Below are 26,333 nucleotides of genomic sequence, written 5' to 3' on the forward strand. Positions count from 1 at the left end.
AGGCCCGAAGCTAAACACACTCATGCAAACACACAAAGTCCCACTCCTTTCCCACACCTGTTTTTTCCACATCAGAGCTCACTTGTAAGACATCTGGGCTCTGGGAAGAGAGAAGGTATCCAAAGTCTGTTTGAGAACACTAAAGTGGGGAGAGGCCGTTATCCTAACCTTCCACAAAGGGAAGTGACTATGAATCAGACACCTAGCTCTTCTCCCTTCTCACCGTTGACTATTTTCACTCCTTGGCCTCTACCTTGTCCATCAACCAAGAGCAAACATGTTAGCACACTCCCACCTGCAGCACGTGAAAATGGGCTCTGTCCAACATCCCTCACCCAGCTACAGGGGTGTTGGGGGAGTGGTCCCTGAGGATCAGCAAAGGGTTAATGCAGAGGGAAAGAGGACAGAAGAGTTCAGCTTGAGCTCTGATTGGGGAGGCACAGGTTTAGAACTAATGACCTTTTAAAATTTTTGTCTCACATGATTTTATTAGGGGCAGTAGAACAGATACCCTTTACTGGGGTCTCTGCTGATTATAGACACATTCTTGCTAACTGGGCTCATCCTTAAAAGAAGCCCTGCCAAACTGGGGAGGAGTTGAAAACAAAATTATTAAAGGAGCTGAACAAGGAGTAAGAATAGCTGGTGCAAGAAGAGCTGGTGGCTCCTGGGATGAATGCCACTGAGCCATCTGTAAAGTGCTACTCTGACATTGCCCATGTGGGATTATTGCTTCTCCAGAGGAGGAGCAGGGGAAGGAACAGGAACATGGAAATGGGTATGGCATGGTATTGCTTTGCTCACTGCTCAGGCTGATGGGCAAATGGAGCCAGGGGTTAGCAGCACCAAAAATAACCAGGCAGCTCCGAAAGATTCAGTGAGACCATGAGATACAGAGGCACTCACCCTCCCAGCCAGCTGACCCCATGGCCCAAAGTAATGTAGAAGAGGCCCACCCCCACCTCATGTTCACATTCTTAAATTTCACAAGCAATATGTTGGAGCACTGGAGGTTAGGCCTCGAGAAATGAGGATGGGCTGGGGCAGAGGGAACAGGCCTGCTCTGCAGAACCAAAGGACAAGCTTGCTTAGAAAAAGGCAAATCAAAGCATGGCTTAGCAAAAGAGGAAGATGACAGTGTAACTCTCCCAGCTGCCTGACTTGGAGCTCTCGGGAGATGATAAAGGGAGGAAGGAAGGAAGGGATCTATCACTGAGGGCTTCTGAGCACCCATACTTAGAAGCACACAGCAGCATCCCCTCAAAAGGGAACCAATACCCCTGACTACTTCGTTCCCCAGAAATACCACCATCCTGATGGAGAGAAGTGTCCCTCAGGGGAGCACATTCTCACTTCAGTGACTTGAGCTCAGAAGTCAGTGTCCAGCTGGTGGCAGAGGAGTGAGTGTCCTCTCTCATCAGGCCTCTGCGCATCTGCCAGGCTACTGAGCATACATATATAACTCGGGGGCTGGGACCTGGGTTCTTCCCTTGCCCCTTCACCTTAAGTGGAATGGGGAGCAAAAAAAACCTAAACCACAATGACCCCCAAGGGGAGTCTCTGCCTCAGTGGCTCCTGGAACTGGCAGGGTCCAGCTGATTCAGCTCCGACTGGTCCAGAAGTTCAAAGTCATCCCCCTCAGCATCAGTGTCCAGGTCTGAACTGGGGGCCCGGAGGACACCTCTTGTGGCTCTCCGGGGAGGTAGGCCAGCAGGGCCTGGCTGGGAGGCCCCTGACAGGGCCAGCTGGATCATGCCCTGGGAGACCAGGCTAGCAAGGTTGCTGGTGAGGTTGGATCCTGCAGGCAGGGCGCCGAGCAAAAGCTCCGGCAGTGCAGCCTCGTCCTGGCTGGCAGGGGGGCCCTGAGGCTCCTCGGCCCCTGGTGGGGAACGGTACATCGAGCTGGGCATCCCGATGCTGGTATCGTCCTCATCATCCAGGCCAGCAGGATCCACGTTAATGGAAGGAAAGTCTGGAAGGTCTCTGGCAAAGGATTCCTCTGGATCACTGTGACCATCTAGGTCTGGGAGAACAGAGGAGTGTCTGAGACATGGCAACTGCTTGGCCTTCCTATGCCCTAGCCCCACCAAGTCATCTCCAAGTAACCAGATGTTTCCACCCTGGATTTCTGGCACCGGTCAGCTTTCCCCCTCCACTTATAGACTGCTGTGACCTCTATTGGCCAGAGAACTCCCCCTTTCTTCCTCTGCTATGTCCCCCATAAGCCGAGAATCTGAGGCTATAAGGGACTGAGGATTTCTAGGAGAGCAGCAGTGCCACCTGGCTGGAGCCATACCCCTAACGCTGCTCTGCCACCTGCTCCACAGCTCAGAAAACAGGAGAAGCGGGGGCAGTATCCCCGCTGCCCGGGAAGCTGAGAGGCAACAGTCAGGGCCAGTATCAACTTGGGTCCAAGGTTCCTCTACCTTCAGAGCCTTCTGTTAGAGGTGTCTGGCCCCGTGAAAGATTGAATGTGCCGTTGTCTGTACAGGAGACCTCAGCATCCGAGTGCTCAGAGTCTGTGATGGCCAATTCCCTGGCAACAGTAGAATCATCCAGCTTAGGAAAAGAAAAGACCAACACGCCTGAAGAGATGGTGCCATTAGAAACGAGCGCAGTTCCCTAGTTACAGCTTCACCAGTGAGCTGGCCCTAAAGGCTACCTTAAGGCATGCATGGGGACTTGAGTCAAAATCTTGACCCCTTTTAGGCTGCTCCCCCAGGGAAAACACCCTTTTTCATCAGTCTTGAGCACAGGAAGGAAAGCAGTCTTGGGTGTCAACCAGCCACTTACTCTTAAGCAAATAATTGATCCAGAGAATACTTTTCACAGGTGGCCAGGAGGATGCCCACATTGCCTGACCTAAGGCAAGCCGGGCTGTTTAAAAAACGATCACGCCAGTTGCAGAAGTTCTGCCATGATGGCAGGGGTTAAAAGGAGGCATGGAAGAGGGTGTGCTGGTCACCAGGCTCAAACTGAGATTCTACATACAAAGTCCCAATATAAAACTAGCTTCTCTCCTCACTGCTCTTGGGGCAGTGAGGTCCTTGGAAAAGGGCAAGAAGCTGGGTCCCTGGAGAGCCCACAGGGAGCTTGAAAACCTGGTTACTGTCTAAACATGCGTGCCAGATGGTTAAAAAGGAGCTAAAAAAAAACTGGCCAGCGACGCAGCTCCCACACCCAAGATACCTGAGGACAGAAGGCAGCAAGTTCCTCTTCACTGTCACTGTGGTTGTCCCCAGCGCGTTCTGCGTGTAGACCTCTGCGGCGCACTATGTGGAAAGAGCAAAAACGCCTTGACGCCTTCCCTTGAGGGGAAACTCCTGTCCCCTTTGGATTTCAAAGGCATAAAATCAGAACACGAGAATGAACCCCCTAAGCCTACATAACAACGCCTGAGGGAGGAGCTGCTGAGCCTAAGTGGCAAGGTAAGCTGATAGCACAGGAGAAAGATCTCTCTTCCAACATCCCTCCCTTTTTGTTCTGGTCAGATGATCAACTACCAGGCTTGTCAACAACTCTCAGGATCAGCTAGGGACAGACCAGATGTCAATGTGTAAAGCGGACACTGTCACAGAGAAGGCAAAGGGAGATGCCCCACCTGGGCTGAATCAGCCTTTTGAGGACTGGTACTATTCAACTGGCTGCGTTAGGGGGAGCTGGGCCTTGGTGCCCATGTGCAGGGCTCTTAGAAGGCCAGGGTTTAATGAAAACCCAACCTGACCATACCACAGAAGAGAGGGAAAAGTTCGCACGACTGTCACTCGTGTGTTGGAAGATCCTGGGCTAGTACACTTCTGGCTTCTGAAGCCAGTTTTAAATTACTTTTGGAAGGCAGCTTTCAGTACTGAATGGAGGCCGAGCTTAGGAGTTTGAAAGACCTGCTCTGCCATTTACTAACCGTGAGCTTCAGTTTCCTCAACCAGAAACTCAACCAGAAAAAGATAATACCACCCTCTTCTCAAGGTTGTTATAAACGTTAAATAAGACAATGTATGCAGAGCAGCCAGCACATGGGACGTGCTTCATAAAAAGAGGCTAACACTGGGAATATCTTCACTGTCTGTCTTTTAGTTGACTTGGGAGAACTTTTCTCGTTATTTGTTTAAAATGGGAGCGTCTAGAATTCCAAACGGGAAAAACCAGTAAGCCTGCACAGATTTCCCTGGAATAGAAGGTCACTTTTACCACCAACCCCCTACACACCAACCACATCCCACTTCTCCATGTTCAAGGACCTATTATGTCAGACCTACGGGCTTCTCCTTCTCCTCCCCAAATTGTCCAAGTGGAAGGAAGCTTCCCCTTGACACTTACATTGTCTCTCTCTCTGCTTGGACATCATGTAGCCACGGACACTGAAGTCCAGCCGCTGCAGAGCTGGCTTCAGTCGTACATACACTCGATCCCACAGTCGGTGGTACACAGCAAGGGGCCACATCATGACAGTGACAACTGAGAGGAGTGGGAAAGAGTGGCAAAATGGAGAAAGGGCTGCATGAAACAGTCCTGACTGTCCCTCTGCTATCGTGTCCTTGGGGCTTGGACACGGTAAATTCTGATTCTGCTGGTCATCTTCACAGATGTGAAGGTTCTGGAGGGCAGAGACTTCGGCAGTCCCCTACAGGGCTGTGCATAGCGGAGTACATGCTGACACATCGAGGGCAGGACCAGGCAGTGCTGTCACTTGCATATGGGTGTTGCTGAGCCATAAATAAGGCCAAATGGTAACAATGCCTCAGCAAATACACAACAAATCATGTGAGCTTCGGATATATAATGGCCAGGGCCATCACTGCTCAGTTCTTCCAGTCTCAAGCAGACAGAGTTCATGCCAATATGAAGCAACTAAATTTACAGAACTGTGCTCCAGGGGGAAAAAAAAGTGCTCCGGGGTAAACAGAACCTAGTAGAGGATCCCCTAAGTGTTATGTTCTACTGTTATACAATACACTGACTCTAAAAATTCCCTCCTGAAATAGGGACAGACAGTCCTTTATAGCTGGTAACACAATATATGTTAGTGGACCCTCATCAGTTTCTAAAGCTGACTTGGTAAGAAAAGGACTTTATATGTGGGGAGCCTGATACAGGTAAGAAGAAAGATATTTTCATGACACTAAACAGGACATGAAAATATAAAAAGGTCATTTCCTGGAGAACCAAAATATAAAAGTCCTCTCCCTAAACCCAGAGTTAGCTATGGCTGGAAAAGCTATGAGGAGGGTAAGCTTGTGGGGGAGGTATATACCATACTTACGAATTAAGTAGGAGAGCAGGAGCCCAGGGATGTAGCGGCCCAAGACAGCCAAAAAGGTCAGTATCCCACAGCTCAGCAAGCAGAACTGGGGGCGTCAGGAAACAGTAGTAAGCTTCTGCTATACGGCAGGGGACTGGGTTGGGCATGGGGGGCGGCTAAGATGGAGATGTGATAGAAATGATTCTTTATGACCTCTGAGTAAAGCATGGACATGTCAGAATGACATGTACCTAGCTACTGTTGCATCCAGTGGTGATTCTGTTTGGGAGGAAAGGGAGGATGTCCACTTCTATTCAAACTCTTCTCACATGGCTAACCCCACAGGGCCGCACCTTTCATGCTGGCAAACTGGTTTGAATAGGACTCAGCCAAAAGTTCTCTCTGAAAACAAGTGTTGGTGGTGGGCTTTTTAAGTCGAAGTAAAATAAAATAAAAAACTCAACCACCTACCACATGTTTAACGACACAGAATGCACACAAGCAAGCTTTCTTTCCCGTCTTGGGGCAGGAAGATGGCCTAATCTAAGTAGCAAGCACCCAAAGAAGGAATCGTCACGCTCTTGCCTTAGTCTTAGTCAGAAGCCCCTTCCTACAACTTCCCTTGTCTATACAAACACCATGGTCTTCCCTTTCTTGAAGGAGGGTAGGTAGTAAAAGGGCTGTTTCCGTTTAGCATGAACTGAACTGAGAGCCAGAAATGAGAGTGAAAAAGGGAAGAGTCTTACCTTGCCTGGGTTTTGCTTTTTGAAAAGCAAAAGGTTCCTTATGAAAATGGTCCCACTAACCCAGACTTCAGCTACGTGGTAGCAGAGCTCGGGCACGCTGAGCAACCGAGGGTGCACAAAGCCCCAGCTATGGGAGAGAGAAGGGGGAGCTGTGAAAGGAGGGTGTTGAAGGTTCCCCCCGCATCTCACTGTGAAGGCAGCCAGTCCTTCCGGTTTAAATAGGGTCTGGGAAGTGGCTAGTCCTAGTCGCTCTGGACGTGAAGCATGACTTTCTTCTTGGCTCACCAGGTTGAAACTGGAATTTAAGGACTAGGAGGGCAGACTTGTTCTGACAACTCCACCCTATGAGCAAGCAGCCCAATCCACGTGTGTAAACCTGCCACCAGCTCCAAGGCCCTTTGTGCTTAAAAACATCTTTCCTGGGCTCAGACCATTGCAATTCACTGTGATTGCAACGCAGGGAAAAAAGTAAAGCACAGTCTGATACCACTGCTGCAGAGGCGAGAGGCAGAGGATGTGCCCCTGAGAGAGAAAACAAAGCAAAACCAAAATAAACCATGGCAAAGAAAATTCTTTGGGTCAAATATATGAGATGAATGAATTGAGAAATGAAAGCAGGAGCTGTAAGCCACAAGGGGAATCTTTGGCTTGCTGATGCCAGGAATCACTGTGTTTTCTGACCAGGAACTTGAAACAGCCAGAGGTTACAGAAAACACTAAATGACCTGGTATAAAAGCCAGGAGACAAATGAAGTAAGTTGCCTCTAAGTTTTCATACTAGAGCTGAATAATGCAGCCAATTCCTTGGTTATGTCAGGTTATGGGGCACTGTAATGCTTCTTTCTCAGAAACATCTTTTGTAAATATCAGAGGACACTAGCCATCTTAACATATTCCTTCCTGAACTTGAGGATTTGTTAAAATGATTATTTGCAACAGACTAGGTTCTCAGCTTATACTTTGTATCTAGAACATGGAGTTAACAACCTATAACCAGAATATTACAACAAGAGAATCAATCAGAGCAACAAAAAGGGATTTAATTAGTGTTCCATACCTCTCATTGTCTAATGCGTCGGGTCTTGGCACTACAATATTAAAACAAACACCAGCATTAGTTGGTAAGGAAAACTTAAACATGAAAATGTTAGGCTGTTGGTCTGATAGCTCAAGTTTTAATGGGTTTGGGGAAAAGGAAACAGTAATAGACAATAAAAAGGAGACACCATGTTATACTGCCAGAGTTAGGGAGCTGCAGACAAGGGAATGATGGCTGATGCCTGCTCTTTTCTCTGGTGGGATGGGGTGGGGATCCAAATGGAGCATTAGGGCCCCTTCTAATTACTACAGTTGAGAGCCAAGGCGCACATAAAAAAAGGTCCATCCCACCCCTCAAGTGTGTCTGGGTTGCGCGTACTCATCAATGTGTGCCAGGTTACGAAGGCATTATATGACTACTTCAACTCTAGAAATCTGCCTATTCTCTTTAAAAAGAGACCCGTTAACTACAATCAATGATGTAAAGTCTTTTGACATTCACTAGCCATAAGACAGGTGGGTGAACTACCTGATTCCTTGAAGTCTCTCCAAAATAGGATGGGAATGTATTTAAAAGCTGTATACTCTGGTTTGAATATTCTGCCAACACTTCAAAATTACCATGTCCAACCTACATCAATTTTCCTCTCTCTCACTCCCCACCCAAACCAACTGCCCTGCCTGACGTTGCCTACATCTAACTGTAATGCCACTGCTACTCTCCCAGCTTTGAAATCCCAAAGCTGCTGTTATCCCTTACTCTCCTAACCTCTACTTATCAGTTTGACGTGTCTTCCGTCTTCACAGCTCTCCAAGCCATCCATCGTTTGTTTCCACTGATACCTCTCTGACTACTTCTCACACAGATACAGCCAGAGTCTCCCTTCTTCGCCCTTTTCTCTTACCATGTGGTTGGGTAAAATGCTATCAAATTAATCTTTAATATCTTCTCAGCATATAGCTCTAATAAAAGAATTATCAGGGACCACCCACTATCTATAGGATAAAGGTTCTAAGCCTAACTTAAAGGCCCTTATAAAATCTAATCCCAACACACTTTATTTCCTAGCACTCCCTTTAATGACCTCTCCACTCCTGTGAAAATGATCAGTTCCCTGCCCTCAGGAGATGCTTTGCAGCTTCTGGTTCCTCAGACTAATCAAGCCTCTGACCCCCATAGAAACCCACTTATCTCTCTACCTGTCCAAATCTTTTGTTTCATTCAAGGCTTGAGCTAGGGCCAAAATACATGACAAACATACTGCACTGTGACATCTCTGGTGCTGTTCTGTAACTTTTCTTATGTTTACGTATGTATCATCTTGGATAAAAGGAACCATATCTTAGAGGACTTTATCTAAGTCATTAATACCTAACTTAGTGCTTTGCAAATAAACAATTTAAAAGAAATTCCAGAGGCAAATTGATACTGTCTTGGTAATGATGTAGCACCCAGTGAGGAGAATTATTTTTTAACAACTTGAGCACTATTTATTCCTCAGGCCAATTATGAGGGCAAGAATATCTCAGGTGGCGGATACAGATTTCCTAAGCTTAATAAACAATGAGAAGGACAGAACTCAGCTCTAAGGAACTACAGATGGGGCACTAGCCCTTCAAACGTCTCCTAAAGCAAATAATTCAGACTTCAAAAGATATTCCCAGCTCCACATACTCTCCCCAAACCCCCTAAAACTAAAGGTAAAAATGACAGAAAAGCCATTTCCGGTTCAGATTGTTCTAAATGCTACCAGACTTACCTTTTATTTCAGGCCAGATTTTGCTCTTCCATTGATCTATACACACAATGATCATTGAGCTGAATGCAAGTAAAAACACAAGACGAAGGGATGTCAGGGCAAAGAACCTAAAGAGAAGGAAGAACAGAAGATCATTATCCAATTAAGCTAATTTCACAAAAGACCATATGTGCACCACTGGTCCTGTGGTAAACAGACTTAAGTGTTAGTTATACACCTTGGGAAAAATCACTTAAACTTTCTGGACTTCAGCTATTCTACCTATGGTGCAGAGATAATAATTTGCTTCTGTAAAGGCAGAGGACTAAACCAAATAACCTCTTAAAGCCCATTTCAACTTTCAAGCCTGTGATTCTATTAATGTCAAGGAGAAATTCATTCTTTGTTTTTGTTTTTGCCACACAGCACGGCTTGTGGGATCTTAGTTCCCTGACCAGGGATTGAACCTGGGCCCTCATCAGGGAAAAATGCAGAATCCTAACCACTGGACTGCCAGGGAATTCCCGAAATTCATTCTTGTACTGACCAAGTCGTTTTGATGAAAGCAAACATCGTTCTACCAAATTAGACCCTGGTTCAGGGCAACAAACTGACAGACATGCACTAAAGTGCACCTAATTCAATTAGATATCCTTTTACAGAGGAAGGAACTAAGGCTCAAAAAAGTAAAACGAGTTGGTCAAGGTCACACAGAAAGTGAGCACTGAAGCTACATCTAAAAGCCAGTTCTCCAGAATTAACACCAACCCTTCTCAAACTCTTCCCAAAAATTGAAAAAGAGAGAACACTTCTTGATTCATTTAATGAGGGCAACATTACTGTGGTACCAAAGCCAGACAAAAACACTACAAGAAAACTAAAGTATATTGATACCTATGAATATAGATGCAAAAATCCTCAATAAAATATTCAAAACGCATTCAGCAGCATATTAAAAGGACTACACACCATGACCAATTCCTGGGATTTACTCCAGGAATGCAAGGGTGGTTCAACATACAAAAACTCAACAGTTGTAATGTATCACATTAAGAGAATAAAGGAAGAGCTAGTTCTTATTAGAAGGCATCAACCATAAAGAGATATTTACAAAAAATCTGGGAAATCTGAACACTGACAGTACATCTGAAGATATTAAGGAATTATTGTAATTTTGGGGCTATGATGTTATGGAAGTTATGCTTTTAAAGAGTCCTTATCTTTTAGAAATACATACTAAAATATTTATGAATGAAATGATATCTGGGATTTGTGTCAAAACAATAGTTTGGCAAGGGAAAGGGTGTGAAAGAAGAGGAAACAAGATTGACTATGAGTTGATAATTGCTGAAGCTGGATGATGAGTACTTGAGATTATTTATGCTATTCTCTCTACCTCTATATATTTAAAATCTTTCACAATAAAAATTTTTTTCAAAAAAAGCTAGTTCTTATGAGTCTTTCTATGATCCAACTCTAAAGCCTTTAGGGCAATGCCCTGTACAGTGTCTGTAGTCCAGTGACGTTACCAGACTGTGAGGAAATAAGTATAAAAATTGAAAGTAAGAATTTAGCAATTTGACCAAGTACTTTTGAATCTAAGGGTATATTTGGGCTTGTATTTTGTATGCATTTTAAACATATCTAGTAACTCATTTATACTGTATTTTACAAACGTATTGCTCAGAAATAGACTGGGGAAAACGACAACACTAGTCCTTCACTGCAGATCGTTTGAGAAACAGTGTTCTAAGATCTTGAAGGAAGCCAAATGCATCACAAGAGGCGGTTCAGCAGGCATGGCTCTTAGACTGACTTGAGTTTGTTTCTCTGAACAGCCACTCTGAGTTGATGACCTTGAATAAATTAGCTTGACCTCTTTAAGCCTCAGTTTCCTCATCTATATGTGATGTTAACAATAACAAATCAGGAGACTTTCCTGGTGGTCCAGTGGCAAAGAATCCACCTTCCAATGTAGGTGACACAGGTTTGATCCCTGGTCGGGGAACTAAGATCCCACTTGCCGCGGGGGCGACTAAGCCTGCGCGCCACAACTACTAAGCTCGCGCACCTCAACTAGAGAGAGAAAAACGCACACGCCACAACTACAGAGAAGCCCACACACTGCAATGAAAGACCCCTCATGCCTCAATGAAGATCCCACATGCCGCAGCTAAGACCCAATGCAGACAAATAAATAAATATTTTTTAAAAAAATAACAAATCATGCAAGATTATTTGTAGGTATTAGAAACAACATACTTAATCACTTATAGAAATATCATAGTTGGGCTTCCCTGGTGGCACAGAGGTTAAGAATCCGCCTGCCAATGCAGGGGACACGGGTTCGAGCCCTGGCCTGGGAAGATCCCACATGCTGCGGAGGAACTAAGCTCACCACTACTGAGCCCACGTGCCACAACTACTGAAGCCTGCGCGCCTAGAGCCCGTGCTCCGCAACAAGAGAAGCCACGAGAATGAGAAGCCTGCACACCACAAAGAATAGTAGCTCCCACTCACCGCAACTAAAGAAAGCCCAGGCACAGCAACGAAGACCCAACACAGCCATAAATAAATAAATAAATAAATAAAATTTTAAAAAGGAAAGGAACAGAGAGCTAGAAAAGCAGCAAGAAAACAACTAACAAAATTTAAAAAAATATCATAGTTGATCTTGCTAAAAAGACAAGAAAATACAAGGCACCTAATATACGCCTAATATATGTCCTATTCAGCTTTACAATGCAGAAGTGTCGTTAGCTATCATCACAGCAACTGATCAAACAAGAGTAAGGATGACCAGGAGTTGGTTATAAATGACCTCTTCTCTCCTCAACACATGACCTAATGACATATTCACAGAACACCATACTAAGAGTATAATCCTTACATTAAAAAAAAAAAAAGCTTTATCTGTATCTATGAATACGTATATGCAAGCAGGAATTGTCAGAGGAACTTTCATTTTGGTCTCTAGACGTTTCTGCACTGTTTTCAATAAACATGAATCTATGTCACATAATTTTTTAAACTATACAAAGAATGAGGGATGGAAGAAACCAAGAACTTAGAAATCCAGTCATCAATGACAACCCTATTCCAATATTTCCACTCCATCACTTGAAGGATACTGTAATTATATATGAGATTACAGAATGAAAGTAGTTTAATAGATTTAAGCCTCTAGAGCTGCCCCAGGCCATTAATCTTCTCTCCAAAGCCAGTTCATCATCCCAACAAACAAGGAAATTTAGCAAGGCCAAGGAGAAGGGCTCGAGGGCATCCTGCTACCCAGTGCTGCTGCTTCCATGTCCCAGCAGCAGGATGTGGCACGACTGTTTTCTCCGGAGTACTTGAAAGGGCTCTCTGGGGAGGCAATCCAGGCTGTCTGCAATCTCTGCTTCCCAAATCATGATTACTAACACAAATATAAATTGGGGTAGGGAAAGGATACTAAGCTCTCCTAAGAAAGGTCAGTTTTCCAAAGATGATGGCAATAAAAATACTGTTTCTCCAAGAGCTGGACTATTTTAGTAACCTGTTAGAGCCCCCACCTATGCTTCAACTCAGTTCAAACATTTATTAATTGCCTATTATATGCTGAGGCCTTGTGGTAAGTAGGCCAATTACAGAAAAGAGTAAAACATGGACCATACCCTCAAGTGTATTTATGTCAGTACGTGTTTGTAATATAGCATGACAAGTTAACGATAACAAAGAGGACATCTAAGCTGGGATTTGAAAGATTAATGGTAAGACAACAGGGCAAAAGGATGCGGGGAAAGAGAGGACATTCAGTTAGGGAGAAGAGCCAGCTGGAATGACGTATTTAGGGAACTACAAGTAGTATGACAGAACTGGAACTTAAAGAACAGAGGGAGGGGATGAGTATGGGGAGAGAGGCAGAAGTCAGATCACGAAGGGTCTTTCATGACAAAGGGTACTGGATTTTATCCTGCAGATAAAGTTGAATCAGCAAAGAGTTTTACAAAGGGTATATTTTCTGGATCATGAAGGCTGAAACTGTGCGCATCTTCTTGAACCAGATTAATCCTGGTCCATAATTCAATTTTAGAGCCAGATATAAGATAACCTTTCCTTGAACAAGCCAATGCAGAAACTTAAGAGGAAGAAGAGTTTTTCTGTGTGGTGCAAAATAACAATTCTTGGAAAAATAGCTTCTTCCATATAGATAAAATCTTAACTAATGGAAAGACCACCTCAAACCACTAGAGTTACCTCTCCAAGGTAACCAGACAATTAATATCAAATATTATTAATTCCCTTAGGGGGTCTATCAAATATAAAAGAATATGGATAAGTGTGTGCTCCTTTCCGTCAGCCCTCAATACTAAATTCTTAAACAAAAAGGAAACATCAATCTCAGGTGCATGTGTTTGGGATATACTGAAGTCACACTACACTTTTATTTTATGGAGGTAACCTGGAAGCCAGCCTACCTGTAAAAAAACCTCTGCAACTAAGCACAAGGACAAGACAAAATTGAAGATAAAGTACTTGTGAGATTGGTATAGGTAAGGAATGAAGAAAAATAAGGGAGGATTCCTCTGGATTAGTTTAGTCCTGCAACGTCTATTCACGCAGGCCAAAAAATTCACATGCAGATATGTGTACAAGTTTGATAAGACAACATGCAAAACATTTTTCAGCAACTATGATCAGCATGAGAACTTTCCAATTTAGCAAAGATAACCACAAATGCAGTCAACTCTGGATATTCACATGTGAATTATTTAATTTGGTTACTGCCCATAGCCCATTACTCCTTCTACCCATTGTAGGCTCACAATAGACTTTTCCTTAATGATATTTATTTTTTCATATTTCTAAAGGCAAGCATGTTTACAGGAGAAATTTTAGAAAATATAATTACTAATTAAGGAAGAAAATAAAAATAATTAGTACACTATCACCCGTATGAAACAGTCTTGCCAATAAAAAAAAAATTTTTTTTTTTGAAACTAAATCTGATCAAGACTCTAGATTTAGCTACCAATTTACAGGAAATACACAGAGGAGCACAGGGGAACATGTTACGCCACAGGGATGCAATCAGCAAAATTCAATCTGTAGGACACTTTACAGGACAAACTGGTTTCTTCAACAGATAAATTGCAGAGGAAAAAAGACTGAAAGGGAAGCAACAGAGTAAAAGAGATGCTAAAAACAGAACAATCGGTCACAATATGTGGACTGCATTTGGATGCTAACCCCAAAGAACTGTTGAAAAAACAAAGTGACATTTATGAGAAAATTTGAACACTGACTGGAGCCATTAATTTTTTACATGTGATAATGGTAGTGATTTTTTAAAAAATCTTTATTTTTCAGGGTCACATACTGAAACACTTAAGAGATTAAATGACATGATGTCTAGGATTTCCCTCAAAACAAGAAAGGAAGCAGAAAAGAACTGGGGTATGGAAGACACAAAATTGGCCATGAAATGAAAAATTTTAAAGCTGGGTACAGTTGTAATACATACTATTATTCTGACTGCTTATATATATATTTTTAATTTTCCATAGTAAAAAGTTTAAAAAATAACCTATTATCTACACACATATCCTAAAATGGCAACAGAGGTTCTTCATTTAAAAAAATATTCAAATATAAAAACTCCATGGAAGTATATAGAATATCTGGTTTAAAAACCTCCTCCTTCATTTAAAAATACATGGGCATGTTTTCCTTCATCACCAGAAAAGCACCACAACTTGAAAATGATTACATCATACACAGATACAATTAGGTGGTTTTTTTTTTTTTTCTTTGGCTGCACTGGGTCTTCCTTGATGCACGCGTGCTTTCTCTAGTTGCGGTGAGCAGGGGCTACTTTTTGTTGCGGTACGTGGGCTTCTCATTGCAGTGGCTTCTCTTGTGGAGCACGGGCTCTAGGCGCACAGGCTTCAGTAGTTGTGGCACGCGGGCTCAGTAGTTGTGGCTCGTGGGCTCTAGAGCGCAGGCTCAGTAGTTGTGGCACACAGGCTTAGTTGCTCCGCGGCATGTTGGATCTTCCCAGACCAGGGCTCAAACCCCTGTCTCCTACATTGGCAGGAGAATTCTTAACCACTGCGCCACCAGGGAAGCCCCTACAATTAGTTTTCTAAACCTTTCCCTAATTGAACTGAGATGTTTCCAATTTTTGATGTAATAAAGCTGAACTAATATCACTGAGCATAAATCTTTGACCTTATTTATGATTAGCCACTTTAAATAGAAGTACCAGGTCAAAAAGCATTAACTTTTTTTTTTGTAACAGTATTATTGAGATACAGTTTGCATACCATAAAATGTATCCTTTCAAACTAACTCAATGTTTTTTAGTATATTCAGAGTTGTGTGACTATCATCATTATCTAATTTAGAACATTTTGATCATCCCAAAAAGAAACCCATGCCCATTAGCAATCACTCCCCATTTCTCCCAGCCCCTGAAAAGGTAATAACTTTTTAAGTATCTTAATACATGTTGCTAAATTACTTTCCAGAAAGTCTGTTGAATTTATGTTCCTATCAACCATAAACCAGTTTTTCCATATTGTGCCCGGAATTAAATACTATCATTTTTAAAAACCTAATAGGCAGAAATTAGTAACTCACTGCCACTTATATTAGAATTTTTTATTACTAATACGTAAAAATTTATATATCTATTGATTTATTATTACTTGGGTTTTTTTGTCTTTTTATAAACTGTACATCCCCTTTATTATGGGCTAAAATCCAATTAATTATCCGTCTAAATAGAATACTCCTTGGAAAAACAATCTGGTGTCCAGAAAAATGATGAGAAATTTCAAAAGTAAACAATTTTTCTGAGGTCAAATATACCATGGATCCTCATCATTAGTACAGATAAATTAAAGTTTGTTATAATCATAAACAAAAGCAAGATCCCAAGTCTATTTTCAATCAAAGAAGATACTATTTCTGGGTTCCTTTGTTATTATGGAGTAAGCTTCTCTCAGTGGCACTTCGAACAAAGCATCCCATCCTATAGGGACAGAAAGCCCACTATTGTACAGCACTTGTGGCTGTCTGCTTAATGAGCCAGTCACTGGTAAATCAGAATGAAAACAAATTAACCCAACCAATATCATGTAGAGATAGTTGTTGCTTGCACAAAACCAGAAATGAAACCAGCTAGCTGCAAATGACCTACCTTATGTTAATGGACAGAAAACACCCAACCTATAAAAAAATAAATAAAATAAAATTCAAAAAAAAAAAAAAAGAAAGCACCCTTATAATCAGAAGAAATAAAAACTGATGGCAAAAGAGAGGCAAAAAAAAAAAGTAAGCCAAGGCATCTCTGGGAGTCTTCCTTGCTATCAAAAGCAACAAGAACCCTCCAAAACTATCATCAGAAACATTTGCTCAATAGATTTCAACTGAAATTTGACGTGTAGATTTTTTTTTTCACAGAACAAATGTTTCTACTTAAATAGGCCCTCCCTTCCATCTCCTATCTCTCACTATTACTTTTTACTCAAATTCTAACTTTTAAAAAATATTTATTTATTTATTTGGCTGCGTCCGGTCTTAGTTGCGGCACACAGGACCTTTAGTTGCTGCATGCGGGATCTTTTAGTTGCAGCATGCGGGCTCTTAGCTGCGGCATGTGGGATGTAGTTCGCTGACCAGGGATCAAATCCCGGCCCCCTGCATTGGGAGCACTGAGTCTTAACCACTGGACCACCAGGGAAGTCCCTCAAATTCTAACCTTTTAGATCAGCATTGTGGTATACCTTTAATCACTTCTCCAGTCATTTTTTGGGGGGGGGGGGGATGGGGGGGATTGGTTAACTCAGACTAGTGACTGTAAAAGCAGATCCCGACAGAGATCTTAACAAAAAAACAGCTTGTGGATTGCTCTAAATCAATATTCCTAATTTGAAGACCATCTAGAATCACAGACTGCTAAAAACTGAAGAGGAGCTCAGCAGTCATCTAGCCCTCCTTGAACCATATGTACTTCATAGGAGGCGGTGCGAGGGCTTAAGAGTTCACACACGTTTCCAGGGCTCCTTTGTCCTCCCCTTATCTTATGAGTCAAACTAAAAAAGTTACTGAAACTCTTCTTTTCTGATCCTGTCACGACAGACTCTTGCTGACTCACATTCTTCCCCCAAATCATTCATTTACAGGTGGTGCTGAGGCTAATGAAAATATAGGCTATTGATAAGGAAGGCCTGACATTTCTGTTATTACACTAGAGAAAATAACATATAAGTGACCAGAAGCAATATAGGCTGGAAGATCTCTAATATGATCACTATAATTTTTCTGGAACCTGAAAATAAGAGTGAAAGCCTTGAAATACTATAGGAGCAAGGCATCTACATCTATCCCTATCTTTTATGTTGTTTTTTATTAATATGTAAGAGGGCACATTCACAGGTATGGAAAAACCTCAAATGAGAAGACAGAACACTGAAAGTTAAGAGCTACCTACCTGAATTCTGATGATTTGTTTGTATTCCTATCCAGTCTTCTAATACCTCAAAATGTATAAAACACCTCAGTTAATGACATATCATTATTCAAAACAAATAATGAAAGAAAAGTAAAATGTTTCAGATTTGATTTTTCTCTGACCTGAGCTAATGGATCCACCTGTGTTTCTTAAATTGCTTTTTTAAATAAAGTGAGAACAAAGCAGTTACTCTTCAACATTCCTAAGCAAAACGTCAACACCCACATTCAATTTGATGCTACTGGAATGTGAAGTCTAACTTTTATTTTGAACCTCACACTACCTTCCAAGGAAGCTCAGTTCCTAAAACAATCCTGTGAATTCCAACGCTAAAACTACCCTAGCCTCTGGGGTCAGCCATTTTGTACCCTTCACAGGTATGAGTCCTCTCCAAGAATGGCATATCCAATTGCTCTTTCATTCTCAAGAGTCACACCCTCATTTTGCTACATCTCTCCCTCAGCTACTTAGAGCCTGATGGGAACGTAACAGGAGTAACTGCATTCTGGATACACAACAGGCAAGCTACCAGGAAATGCCAGAGATAAAGACCAATCACACTGATGCTTTAAGAGACTCAGAGTAGGTAAAGGGGATCTGAGTGAGATTCTAAACACAGCATATTAGTAAACTTAAGTATATACTATTGGGAGCCAGTAAATTAAAGATAACTAACATTTAAAGATGTGTCTCAGTCAGAGCGGCTCCTTATGTGCAGACCTCAACCCCACATTCTACTTTGAAAATCTCTCTCAGGCAAGGGGGATGTGGAAAGCCCTCTCCTCAAAAATAACAACATACATGCTACTGATCTATTTGCATTAATAAACCCTTGGTTTCTCAGGATTCATTTAAATCCTGATAAAGTTTTTATATATCAGTCACACTCTGACACAAACTGGTTTATGATCAACTTTTTTCCTAGGCCCCCTAGGAAACCCAATGTAGGAAATGAAGTTCTGACTAAATGGTCTGCGGTTAGAGGTTGGGACAGGGAGGTGACAGGAAAAGAAGAAAAGGTCATTTTGGAAACTGCTCCAGAATGAGGTGCTACAGTTAAGGTTTTTGACAGACAGCCAAGGAGAGAAGTAGATACCTGGGGATCAAGGAAGAAACACTATCAAAAATAAATGAAGGGGCTTCCCTGGTGGTGCAGTGGTTGAGAGTCCGCCTGCCGATGCAGGGGACACGGGTTCGTGCTCCGGTCCGGGAGGATCCCACATGCCACGGAGCGGCTGGGCCCGTGAGCCATGGCCGCTGAGCCTGCGCGTCCGCAGCCTGCGCGTCCGGAGCCTATGCTCCGTAACGGGAGAGGCCACAACAGTGACAGGCCCGCGTACCGCAAAAGAATAAATATATAAATAAATAAATGAAGAGGGGCAGGGGACACAGGTTTGAGCCCTGGTCCGGGAAGATACCACATGCCATGGAGCAACTAAGCCCGTGCGCCACAACTACTGAGCCTGCACTCTAGAGCCCACGAGTCACAACTACTGAAGCCTGTGCGCCTAGAGCCCATGCTCTGCAACAAGAGAAGCCACCGCAATGAGAAGCCCGCACACCGCAATGAAGAGTAGCCCCCGCTTGCCGCAACTAGAGAAGGCCTGCATGCAGCAACAAAGACCCAACGCAGCCATAAATAAATAAATAAATTTATTTTTAAAAATAACAAAATAAATAAATAAATGGGGCTTCCCTGGTGGCGCAGTGTTTAAGAATCCGCCTGCCAATGCAGGGGACACGGGTTCGGGCCCTGGTCCGGGAAGATCCCACATGCCGTGAAGCAACTAAGCCCGTGCGCCACAACTACTGAGCCTGCGCTCTAGAGCCCGCGAGCCACAACTACTGAGCCCACATGCCACAACTACTGAAGCCCGCGTGCCTAGAGCCCGTGCTCCACAACAGGAGAAGCCACTGCAATGAGAAGCCCGCACAACACAATGAAGAGTAGCCCCCGCTCGCCACAACTAGAGAACACCCACACCCAGCAAGGAAGACCCATAGCAGCCAAAAATAAATAAATAAATGAAGAAAAAAAAGAACACTCTTTAAAAAAGTCATGAGGGACACAAAATAATTTAAAAATAAATGAATGAATGAATGAAGAATGCTGTAGGAGAAGTTTATCATCAAGTTTGCTCAAGACTCTAGAAGCAACAACTGCTGTGACACCTCTAATCTGAGTCTCCTTCAAACTGTGAGAGGATTAATGTAATAAGCACCAGTGTGTCTTCCTGTCAATGAACTTGGAATTATTCATTTTGCTCCAGCTCACTGAAAGTCTTCTTTCAGACAAAGGATAATAAATGTTTTGCTTTTAAAACCAAGAATTTCAAGAGGAAATGTATTTTTAGCAAAAACAATTTTGTTTTGGAAACACACACTTTGTTCTGTTTCAGACTTATCCAGAACAGCTTTATTTCACTCAGCTGTAGAAGCCACCCTACACTTCAGTTCCCTTGGAATCTGATCAATAATACTTCCCTAGTTATTAATAAATCCAAACTCTGCTTGGCACATCTTATGAAGACCTAAGTCCACTTTAGGTGATGACAACTCAGAAGCAGCAGTTCCATTTTCACAGAGCATGACACAGACTGATTCTTAAAGCATACTTGTAGCCCCACTTTTCCAGCTCAGGAAAATACACACACTATTAGACACCCTCAATTTCCCTGGCTATAAACCGTGGCTAAGGATGCCTCTCTAATTCCCTGGAACAGGGAAGACTTGCCGTCATACGTGACTTTGAAACGGATGAAATCTCACAATCACTATTTCATACCTGTTCTTTAAAAGCTTACAATTTTCTTTCAAGTTGCAACTATGGAGGCTCTCACGGACGCTCAGACTTCGCAAACTTCCCGAGTGGGCGAAAGGATATCTATCTAACATGCTAATTCAGATCGCTCAAGTTTGTTTTCTTATCACACCTATGTATACCTTTTCAAGAGCTCACACCTCACGCATCTACCCCAATAATAATTACTAAAATCCCTGGAGACAGTCTTCAAACCACTGTTGAGCAGACAAGAGAAGGGAGGTGATGGCCTTAACGGGACACAGCTTCCCCTGGCTAATATGAGGCGCCCTCGCTCACTGCGAGCGGCTCAAGATGTTACTAGAAGCTCCTGCCAGATGTGCGGGGCGAGGGTGCGGGAGCAGATAAAGCACGGGAAACAACTGGAAGGCCCTGGGGAGAACTGCGGTGCTAAAGCCGCAGGCGGGAAGCAGTGGAAGGTGAGGCAAAATTAGGCAGGTACAGGAAGGAGCCAATGCAGCGAAGAAAATAAGGGGGGCGAGAGATAGAGCCTTAGAGAAACCTGACGAATTCGCGCCTCGGAGGGTTTCCGAGGATGCAGTTCTCTCACCAGAAAGCCGCGTTCAGCCCCAGGCACCACAGGGCGCTCCTGGCTGGCCGCTCCCACACCAGGGCTGCCTGCACCCGGCTCAGCAGAGGCTCGTAAGGCCCCAGCACCTCCACCAGGGCCCGCTGCGCCGCCTCAACCTGCTGGTCACGCTCCCAGGAGCCTGACATACTGCGGCGGCCCCTGAAAGTCTGCCCCGAAGCTGGGCCTGGGGCCACGGCCACCCCCTCAGCCTCCGCCATCTCCCCCCGGCAGCCACAACATCCGGGGCCACGGCTCGACAGTCACAATAACACCAACTGCGCAGGTGCAAGATTCGGCGGGAAGGCCAATTCCCTCCACAGTGCGCCTGCGCGTAGGGTCTAACTCCTGTCCACCCAGAGAGAAGAACGCTGCGTCAAAGTACGTCCCCGGCGCCCCAATCAGGAGCCGCGCACGCGCAGTCTGCAAGACTGAAACCAAGTGATTAAGGAAGTGCGGTCGGCAGAACTCAGTTCTCATTGGAGCGAAGAATGTTCGTGGGCGGAGCGAGTTGTTTGGCGCCTGCGTCGTCCGGCTAGCGGGCTAGCGAGCCGCGGCTGGGCTGGCGGGAGCGGCTGCAACGCAGGTGCCTGAGGAGCGATGCCGAGGGAGATCATCACCCTACAATTGGGCCAGTGCGGCAATCAGAGTGAGCGAACCTCCGGCCCCTCCATTAGCCAGGTTCCTTAGGTTCTATGGGATCTCGCTGTGGGATCCTGGACTCCATCGGCCCTTCCCAGAATCGTAGTTCTCCGAAAGGCAGGACATACCTGACCCAGTGTCCAGTTGCCCAACCCCGAGGGGCCGTCCCCTGCTCAGTCGCTGACATACAGCCCTTTCCTCTGACACGGGAGACTCCCGAAGCTTGACTTCCTATCCCTGGACCCAGGCGCTCAGTCCCCGCTCCTAGCTGGAACCTGCCCAGACCTAGATATCCTCTTTCTCCCCCGCCCGCCCCTCCCCCCAGTTGGGTTCGAGTTCTGGAAACAGCTGTGCGCCGAGCATGGTATCAGCCCCGAGGGCATCGTGGAGGAGTTCGCCACCGAAGGCACTGACCGCAAGGACGTCTTTTTCTACCAGGTGCCCCCAGCGACTTGGCCAGGGCCGGTAGTGGCCCAGGGGGCCTGAAGGGAAGGGCAGTGGCTTGGTACTGGAAACCCGCTGGGCAGAGGAGCCAGGGCGGCTGGCTTGAAGAGGGAGGGCAGGCAGGAGCCAGAGTTGGGAGGACTGGAGGAGTGGGTGGGCCCGAGCTTATTGGGCCCGATCCTGGACTCCCCTCGACAGGCAGACGATGAGCACTACATCCCCAGGGCGGTGCTGCTGGACCTGGAGCCGCGCGTGATCCATTCCATCCTCAATTCCCCCTATGCCAAGCTCTACAACCCAGAGAACATCTACCTGTCAGAGCATGGAGGAGGAGCTGGCAACAACTGGGCCAGCGGATTCTCCCAGGTTATTTGCTGTTCCCTGGCAGAACAACTCCATTCCCGTGTGGGGACAGGCCCTATGACTTCTTAGAGAGAGATGAACCAGATGGAGGATGTGTGACTGTAGAGAGAGAGACATGGCTGAGGGGAGTTCTAAGCCAACTATGTAATATTGTTAAGAAACTGTACTAGCTAGTGCTGTGTGCCAGGCCATACTAAGTGCTTTACGTATATTAACTTATTTAAACCTCCCAACAACCCTATAGGTAGGTTCTACAGGTCCACAGGCTCTGTGGGTTTCCAGAATAAAAAAAACCCTCTGAAACCAAAAGATGATTTATAACAACTCATTTAGCAGCAAAACCAAATCTCAATGGAGACAAGTTATTTTATAGTTTCTTTGCAACTTATTGTCACTACTCATAACTTCCATTGCAGAAATATTAATGTATTTGATTAGCACCCCTCAGACCCCCACTGGCATTTTACTTGGTACGTATTATACATTCTATGTTGCCTTCCTAGATCTGAAGTACTTGAATTCCAAAACGTAACTGGCCCCAAGAATTTTAGATAAGGAATTGCGGACCTGTATTAGTACCTTCATTATACAGATGAGGAAACTGAGGTATAGATGAAGTAACCTGCCCAGAGTCACCCAGCCAACTAGAACTAGAGCTAATATAGGAACCCAGGCAGTCTGGATGTAGAGGGCCTGCTTGTAACCGCTAGGCTGTACTACCTCTCAGTGCAAATAAAAAGCAGGACCACTGTGCTCCTAAAAAGGACTTTTAGGTGCTATAAGGAGAATCGAGGGTGGCTCTTCTGAGGTCAGAGTCCTTGTCCCTTAGTCCTGTCCCACTCTGACACCCCCCATGTCTGTACAGGGAGAGAAGATCCATGAGGACATTTTTGACATCATTGACCGGGAGGCAGATGGCAGTGACAGTCTAGAGGTGAGTGTCTCAGGAATGCTGGTGGGAGCCAACATGGGGAAGGCTCAGCAACACCCTTTAGAAGCCACCTGTTAGGTACGAGACCTTCCCATGTGCCCTTTGCATTGGTCAGAAGCCACAGGGCCTTGCTGGAAACAAGGCAGAATCTCCTAAGCTGCATATGTGTGGCGGGGAGGGAAGTGGAGGAGAGGGCCTGGGAAGATAGGAGTCCAAGAAATTATGAGATGGGTCCAGTTTGAAATCCTGCCACTAGATATGTAGACACTGTCGGCCCCTTCCCCATACAGGGCTTCGTGCTATGTCACTCCATCGCTGGGGGAACAGGCTCTGGCCTGGGCTCCTACCTATTAGAACGGCTCAACGACAGGTAAGTCTGTGTTTTGAGGGGCTGGGAGGATTTGGTTTCCCAGGTGACTGGGAGGCCCTCCAGATGAACCTTCCTATTTCCTGGAGCAGGAAAGGGCCCTTCTATTCCCTCCTGTACTGAGGAAAGACAAGGTACAATGACCAAGAACCCAATCACACTCCCAGTGGCTGGAAATGGAGTTTAGCATCTCAGCCTTAGATTAAAATTCAAGGAGTATGGCCGGTTTGGAATTAGAACCCTAGGTCCTAAGATGTCTCTCTACCCTTCCCCGCTTTTGGGTTACAGACTTCCAAAAGTCAAGTCTCCCTTCTCTGCTGTTCTGTGACCCCACCCAAATTTCCCCACCCTGACAGTCATTGGAAGCCCCGAGTTTACCAAGCCTCCAGTCTGTTGCCCTTGACCATCCTCTCTCAAACACCGCTAGGTACCCCAAAAAGTTGGTGCAGACATACTCGGTGTTTCCCAATCAGGACGAGATGAGCGATGTGGTGGTCCAGCCCTACAACTCACTGCTCACGCTCAAGAGGCTGACCCAGAACGCAGACTGTGTGGTGAGTCCTGGATTCTCCCTTCTCCACTCCCAACCTTCCTATTTTATCATTTTCATGCATTTTTAAATGTCCATTTGGGACCTTCCTGTGCCCCAGTCCTGTTCAAGTCCCTTTTGGATGGGTCTTTCTGGCGCCAAGGAAATTAAGCTTCAGAGCCCAGAATCAGGCAGAGCTCCTGTCCTTTCTGGCCCCATAAATCTGTCACCCTCTTTGGTCCCCCCAGGTGGTGCTGGACAACACAGCCCTAAACCGGATCGCCACAGACCGCCTGCACATCCAGAACCCATCCTTCTCTCAGATCAACCAGCTGGTGAGCCCTCACTCCTAGACTCCTTTGGACTGGAACCCCGCCTCGCCGGAGTGCCGTCTGGGGAAGGGAGGCCTCGCAGGACAAGGCCCTTGACACAGCACCCCTATCCCCAGGTGTCCACCATCATGTCGGCCAGCACCACCACCCTGCGCTACCCTGGCTACATGAACAACGACCTCATCGGCCTCATCGCCTCGCTCATTCCCACACCACGGCTGCACTTCCTCATGACCGGCTACACACCCCTCACCACGGACCAGTCGGTAAGAGCAGCCCGCAGGCCCAGCAGGCCCTGACTTGCCTTTCTCTTTTCCTGCTGCACCCGGAGCTGCCCCGTGCAGCCTCCAGAGGCCCTGCGCTCAGGGACTGGCACAGGCTGGGCGACCTCCTGGCTGGCTTGCTCTCCTCTTCCCTCTGCCTGGGGCTCCCTGCAGGGCCCGGGCTGTACGGGGTCTGCTGATGCTGCTGCACAAGGGCATGAGTTTGCTGAGCTCGGGAGGACTGAGATCCCTGATCCCACAGCAGAGGCTCAGTGTGGACCTGAATCTAAGGACACTCCCCACAGAGGCCAAAGTACCCCGCGTCTGACGGGGACGTGTGTTGCCTGCTGCTCTCCGTCCATGCGTTTCTCGACTGTGCCCTGAGTGCTGGCCTGCCCTGTGGCCACTGTCCCCTCAGGTGGCCAGCGTGAGGAAGACCACGGTCCTGGATGTCATGAGGAGGCTCCTGCAGCCCAAGAACGTGATGGTGTCCACGGGCCGGGATCGCCAGACCAACCACTGCTACATCGCCATCCTCAACATCATCCAGGGGGAGGTGGACCCCACCCAGGTAGGTGAGGCCCCTTCGTTCTACCCCCAGAGCCCACAGGGGTAGAGGAGAGGCTACCACCACCACTCCTGTGCCCACCCCAGGTGCACAAGAGCCTGCAGAGGATCCGGGAACGGAAGTTGGCCAACTTCATCCCCTGGGGCCCAGCCAGCATCCAGGTGGCCCTGTCCAGAAAGTCGCCCTACCTGCCTTCTGCCCACAGGGTCAGCGGGCTCATGATGGCCAACCACACCAGCATCTCCTCGGTGAGTCTCACAGTTGGCACATAAGTATTGTCCTGGTTGTGCCGCACCCCTGCTGCCCCTGCTTCTGGCTTTTTTACTGTGGAGATAGCCCAGCCTTGGTTCCCTGGCTCTCTGAGCCATGTTGTTCGCTGAGGTTCTTTGTGACCCCTGCTTTCTGCAAACCCCAAGCTTTTTGAGCGGACCTGTCGCCAGTACGACAAGCTGCGGAAGCGGGAGGCCTTCCTGGAGCAGTTCCGCAAGGAGGACATCTTCAAGGAGAACTTTGACGAGCTGGACACATCCAGGGAGATTGTGCAGCAGCTCATCGATGAGTATCATGCAGCCACGCGGCCCGACTACATCTCCTGGGGCACCCAGGAGCAGTGAGTCCTCAGGATGGGGACCCTCATCTGCCTTACTGGTTGGCCCAGGCCCCACCTGCCTGACCACCCCCTCAGAGCACAGATCAGGGACCTCGTACCTCTTTCTTATAAACATACAAGTACATGGCCAGGAGACACATGTACTTCTCCTCTTTTGAGACTATTTATGTTTAATAAAGCACTGGCTATAAATCAAGTCACTGGTCTCTTGGAAGCCTTGGAGAACTGGGGGAGGTGGGTGCCTATACTTTCTCCATCATTCCGACAGGGTCTTCCTCTACCTCCTACACCTTCAACTCTAAGCAAACGGCCTCCCCTAGCTTTTCCTCCTCCCGCCCAGTATTGGAGAACATGGGTGAGGTTGACCCACCTGAGACGTTCCTTTCCAGGACAAAAAGGTCCACAAATACTGCCTTGCTCTCTATCTGACACTCTACGTCCCAGTTCCCTCCCACCCCTCCCTGTATGGTGACCATTCCATCAGGTTCACATTCCCATATCAGAGTGTTCTGTTGGTCGTCACAGCAGCAGGCCTGTGGCCACCACCCTCACCACCAAACTCTGGACAAGCAATAGAGTCAGCCCAAGTGCCTTTAATCTTTCTGCAGGCAGAGCAGTGACAGAAAGCCAGTC

At 45.9% G+C, this 26,333-nt stretch overlaps 2 protein-coding genes across 3 annotated transcripts; one reads left to right on the forward strand and one right to left on the reverse strand.

Moving 5' to 3' along the window:
* Positions 1-178: 178 nt before the first annotated feature.
* RETREG3 (reticulophagy regulator family member 3) lies at positions 179-20,951 on the reverse strand. Of its 2 annotated transcripts, none has more exons than XM_004319152.4 (9): positions 20,634-20,951; positions 8,784-8,890; positions 7,043-7,073; positions 5,986-6,112; positions 5,261-5,345; positions 4,318-4,455; positions 3,190-3,272; positions 2,427-2,559; positions 179-2,023 (listed from the first exon to the last, which is right to left on the reverse strand). In XM_004319152.4, the coding sequence occupies exons 1-9, from the start codon at positions 20,870-20,872 to the stop codon at positions 1,566-1,568; spliced, it is 1,401 nt and encodes a 466-aa protein (XP_004319200.1). In that variant the 5' UTR covers positions 20,873-20,951; the 3' UTR covers positions 179-1,565. The 2 variants fall into 2 exon arrangements, with proteins under 2 accessions (XP_004319200.1, XP_019794988.1); XM_019939429.3 differs by lacking the exon at positions 20,634-20,951 and adding an exon at positions 20,048-20,602.
* Positions 20,952-21,143: 192 nt separating this feature from the next.
* Positions 21,144-25,896, forward strand: TUBG1 (tubulin gamma 1). The gene is made up of 11 exons (XM_033848320.2): positions 21,144-21,300; positions 21,619-21,731; positions 21,936-22,103; positions 22,966-23,034; positions 23,322-23,401; positions 23,826-23,952; positions 24,176-24,262; positions 24,376-24,525; positions 24,941-25,093; positions 25,177-25,338; positions 25,507-25,896. Exons 1-11 carry the CDS (start codon positions 21,252-21,254, stop codon positions 25,702-25,704), a joined length of 1,356 nt encoding a protein of 451 aa, XP_033704211.1. The 5' UTR covers positions 21,144-21,251; the 3' UTR covers positions 25,705-25,896.
* The last annotated feature ends 437 nt before the right edge of the window (positions 25,897-26,333 follow it).

The sequence above is a fragment of the Tursiops truncatus genome, chromosome 20 (genome assembly GCF_011762595.2).
Source record: "Tursiops truncatus isolate mTurTru1 chromosome 20, mTurTru1.mat.Y, whole genome shotgun sequence".
Taxonomy (NCBI): Eukaryota; Metazoa; Chordata; class Mammalia; order Artiodactyla; family Delphinidae; genus Tursiops; species Tursiops truncatus.

What these genes read in the sequence shown, in the direction of transcription:
- RETREG3 (XM_004319152.4), bottom strand. Translation starts at nt 20,872, where the DNA reads ATGGCGGAGGCTGAGGGGGTGGCCGTGGCCCCAGGCCCAGCTTCGGGG. An exon ending in GGGCTGAACGCGGCTTTCTG is followed by an intron (nt 8,891 to 20,633) that starts GTGAGAGAACTG and finishes CCTTCTCTTTAG; the next exon opens with GTTCTTTGCCCTGACATCCC. An exon ending in AAAAGCAAAACCCAGGCAAG is followed by an intron (nt 5,346 to 5,985) that starts GTAAGACTCTTC and finishes TGACGCCCCCAG; the next exon opens with TTCTGCTTGCTGAGCTGTGG.
- TUBG1 (XM_033848320.2), top strand. Translation starts at nt 21,252, where the DNA reads ATGCCGAGGGAGATCATCACCCTACAATTGGGCCAGTGCGGCAATCAG. An exon ending in TCTCTCAGATCAACCAGCTG is followed by an intron (nt 24,263 to 24,375) that starts GTGAGCCCTCAC and finishes CCCTATCCCCAG; the next exon opens with GTGTCCACCATCATGTCGGC. An exon ending in ACCACACCAGCATCTCCTCG is followed by an intron (nt 25,339 to 25,506) that starts GTGAGTCTCACA and finishes GCAAACCCCAAG; the next exon opens with CTTTTTGAGCGGACCTGTCG.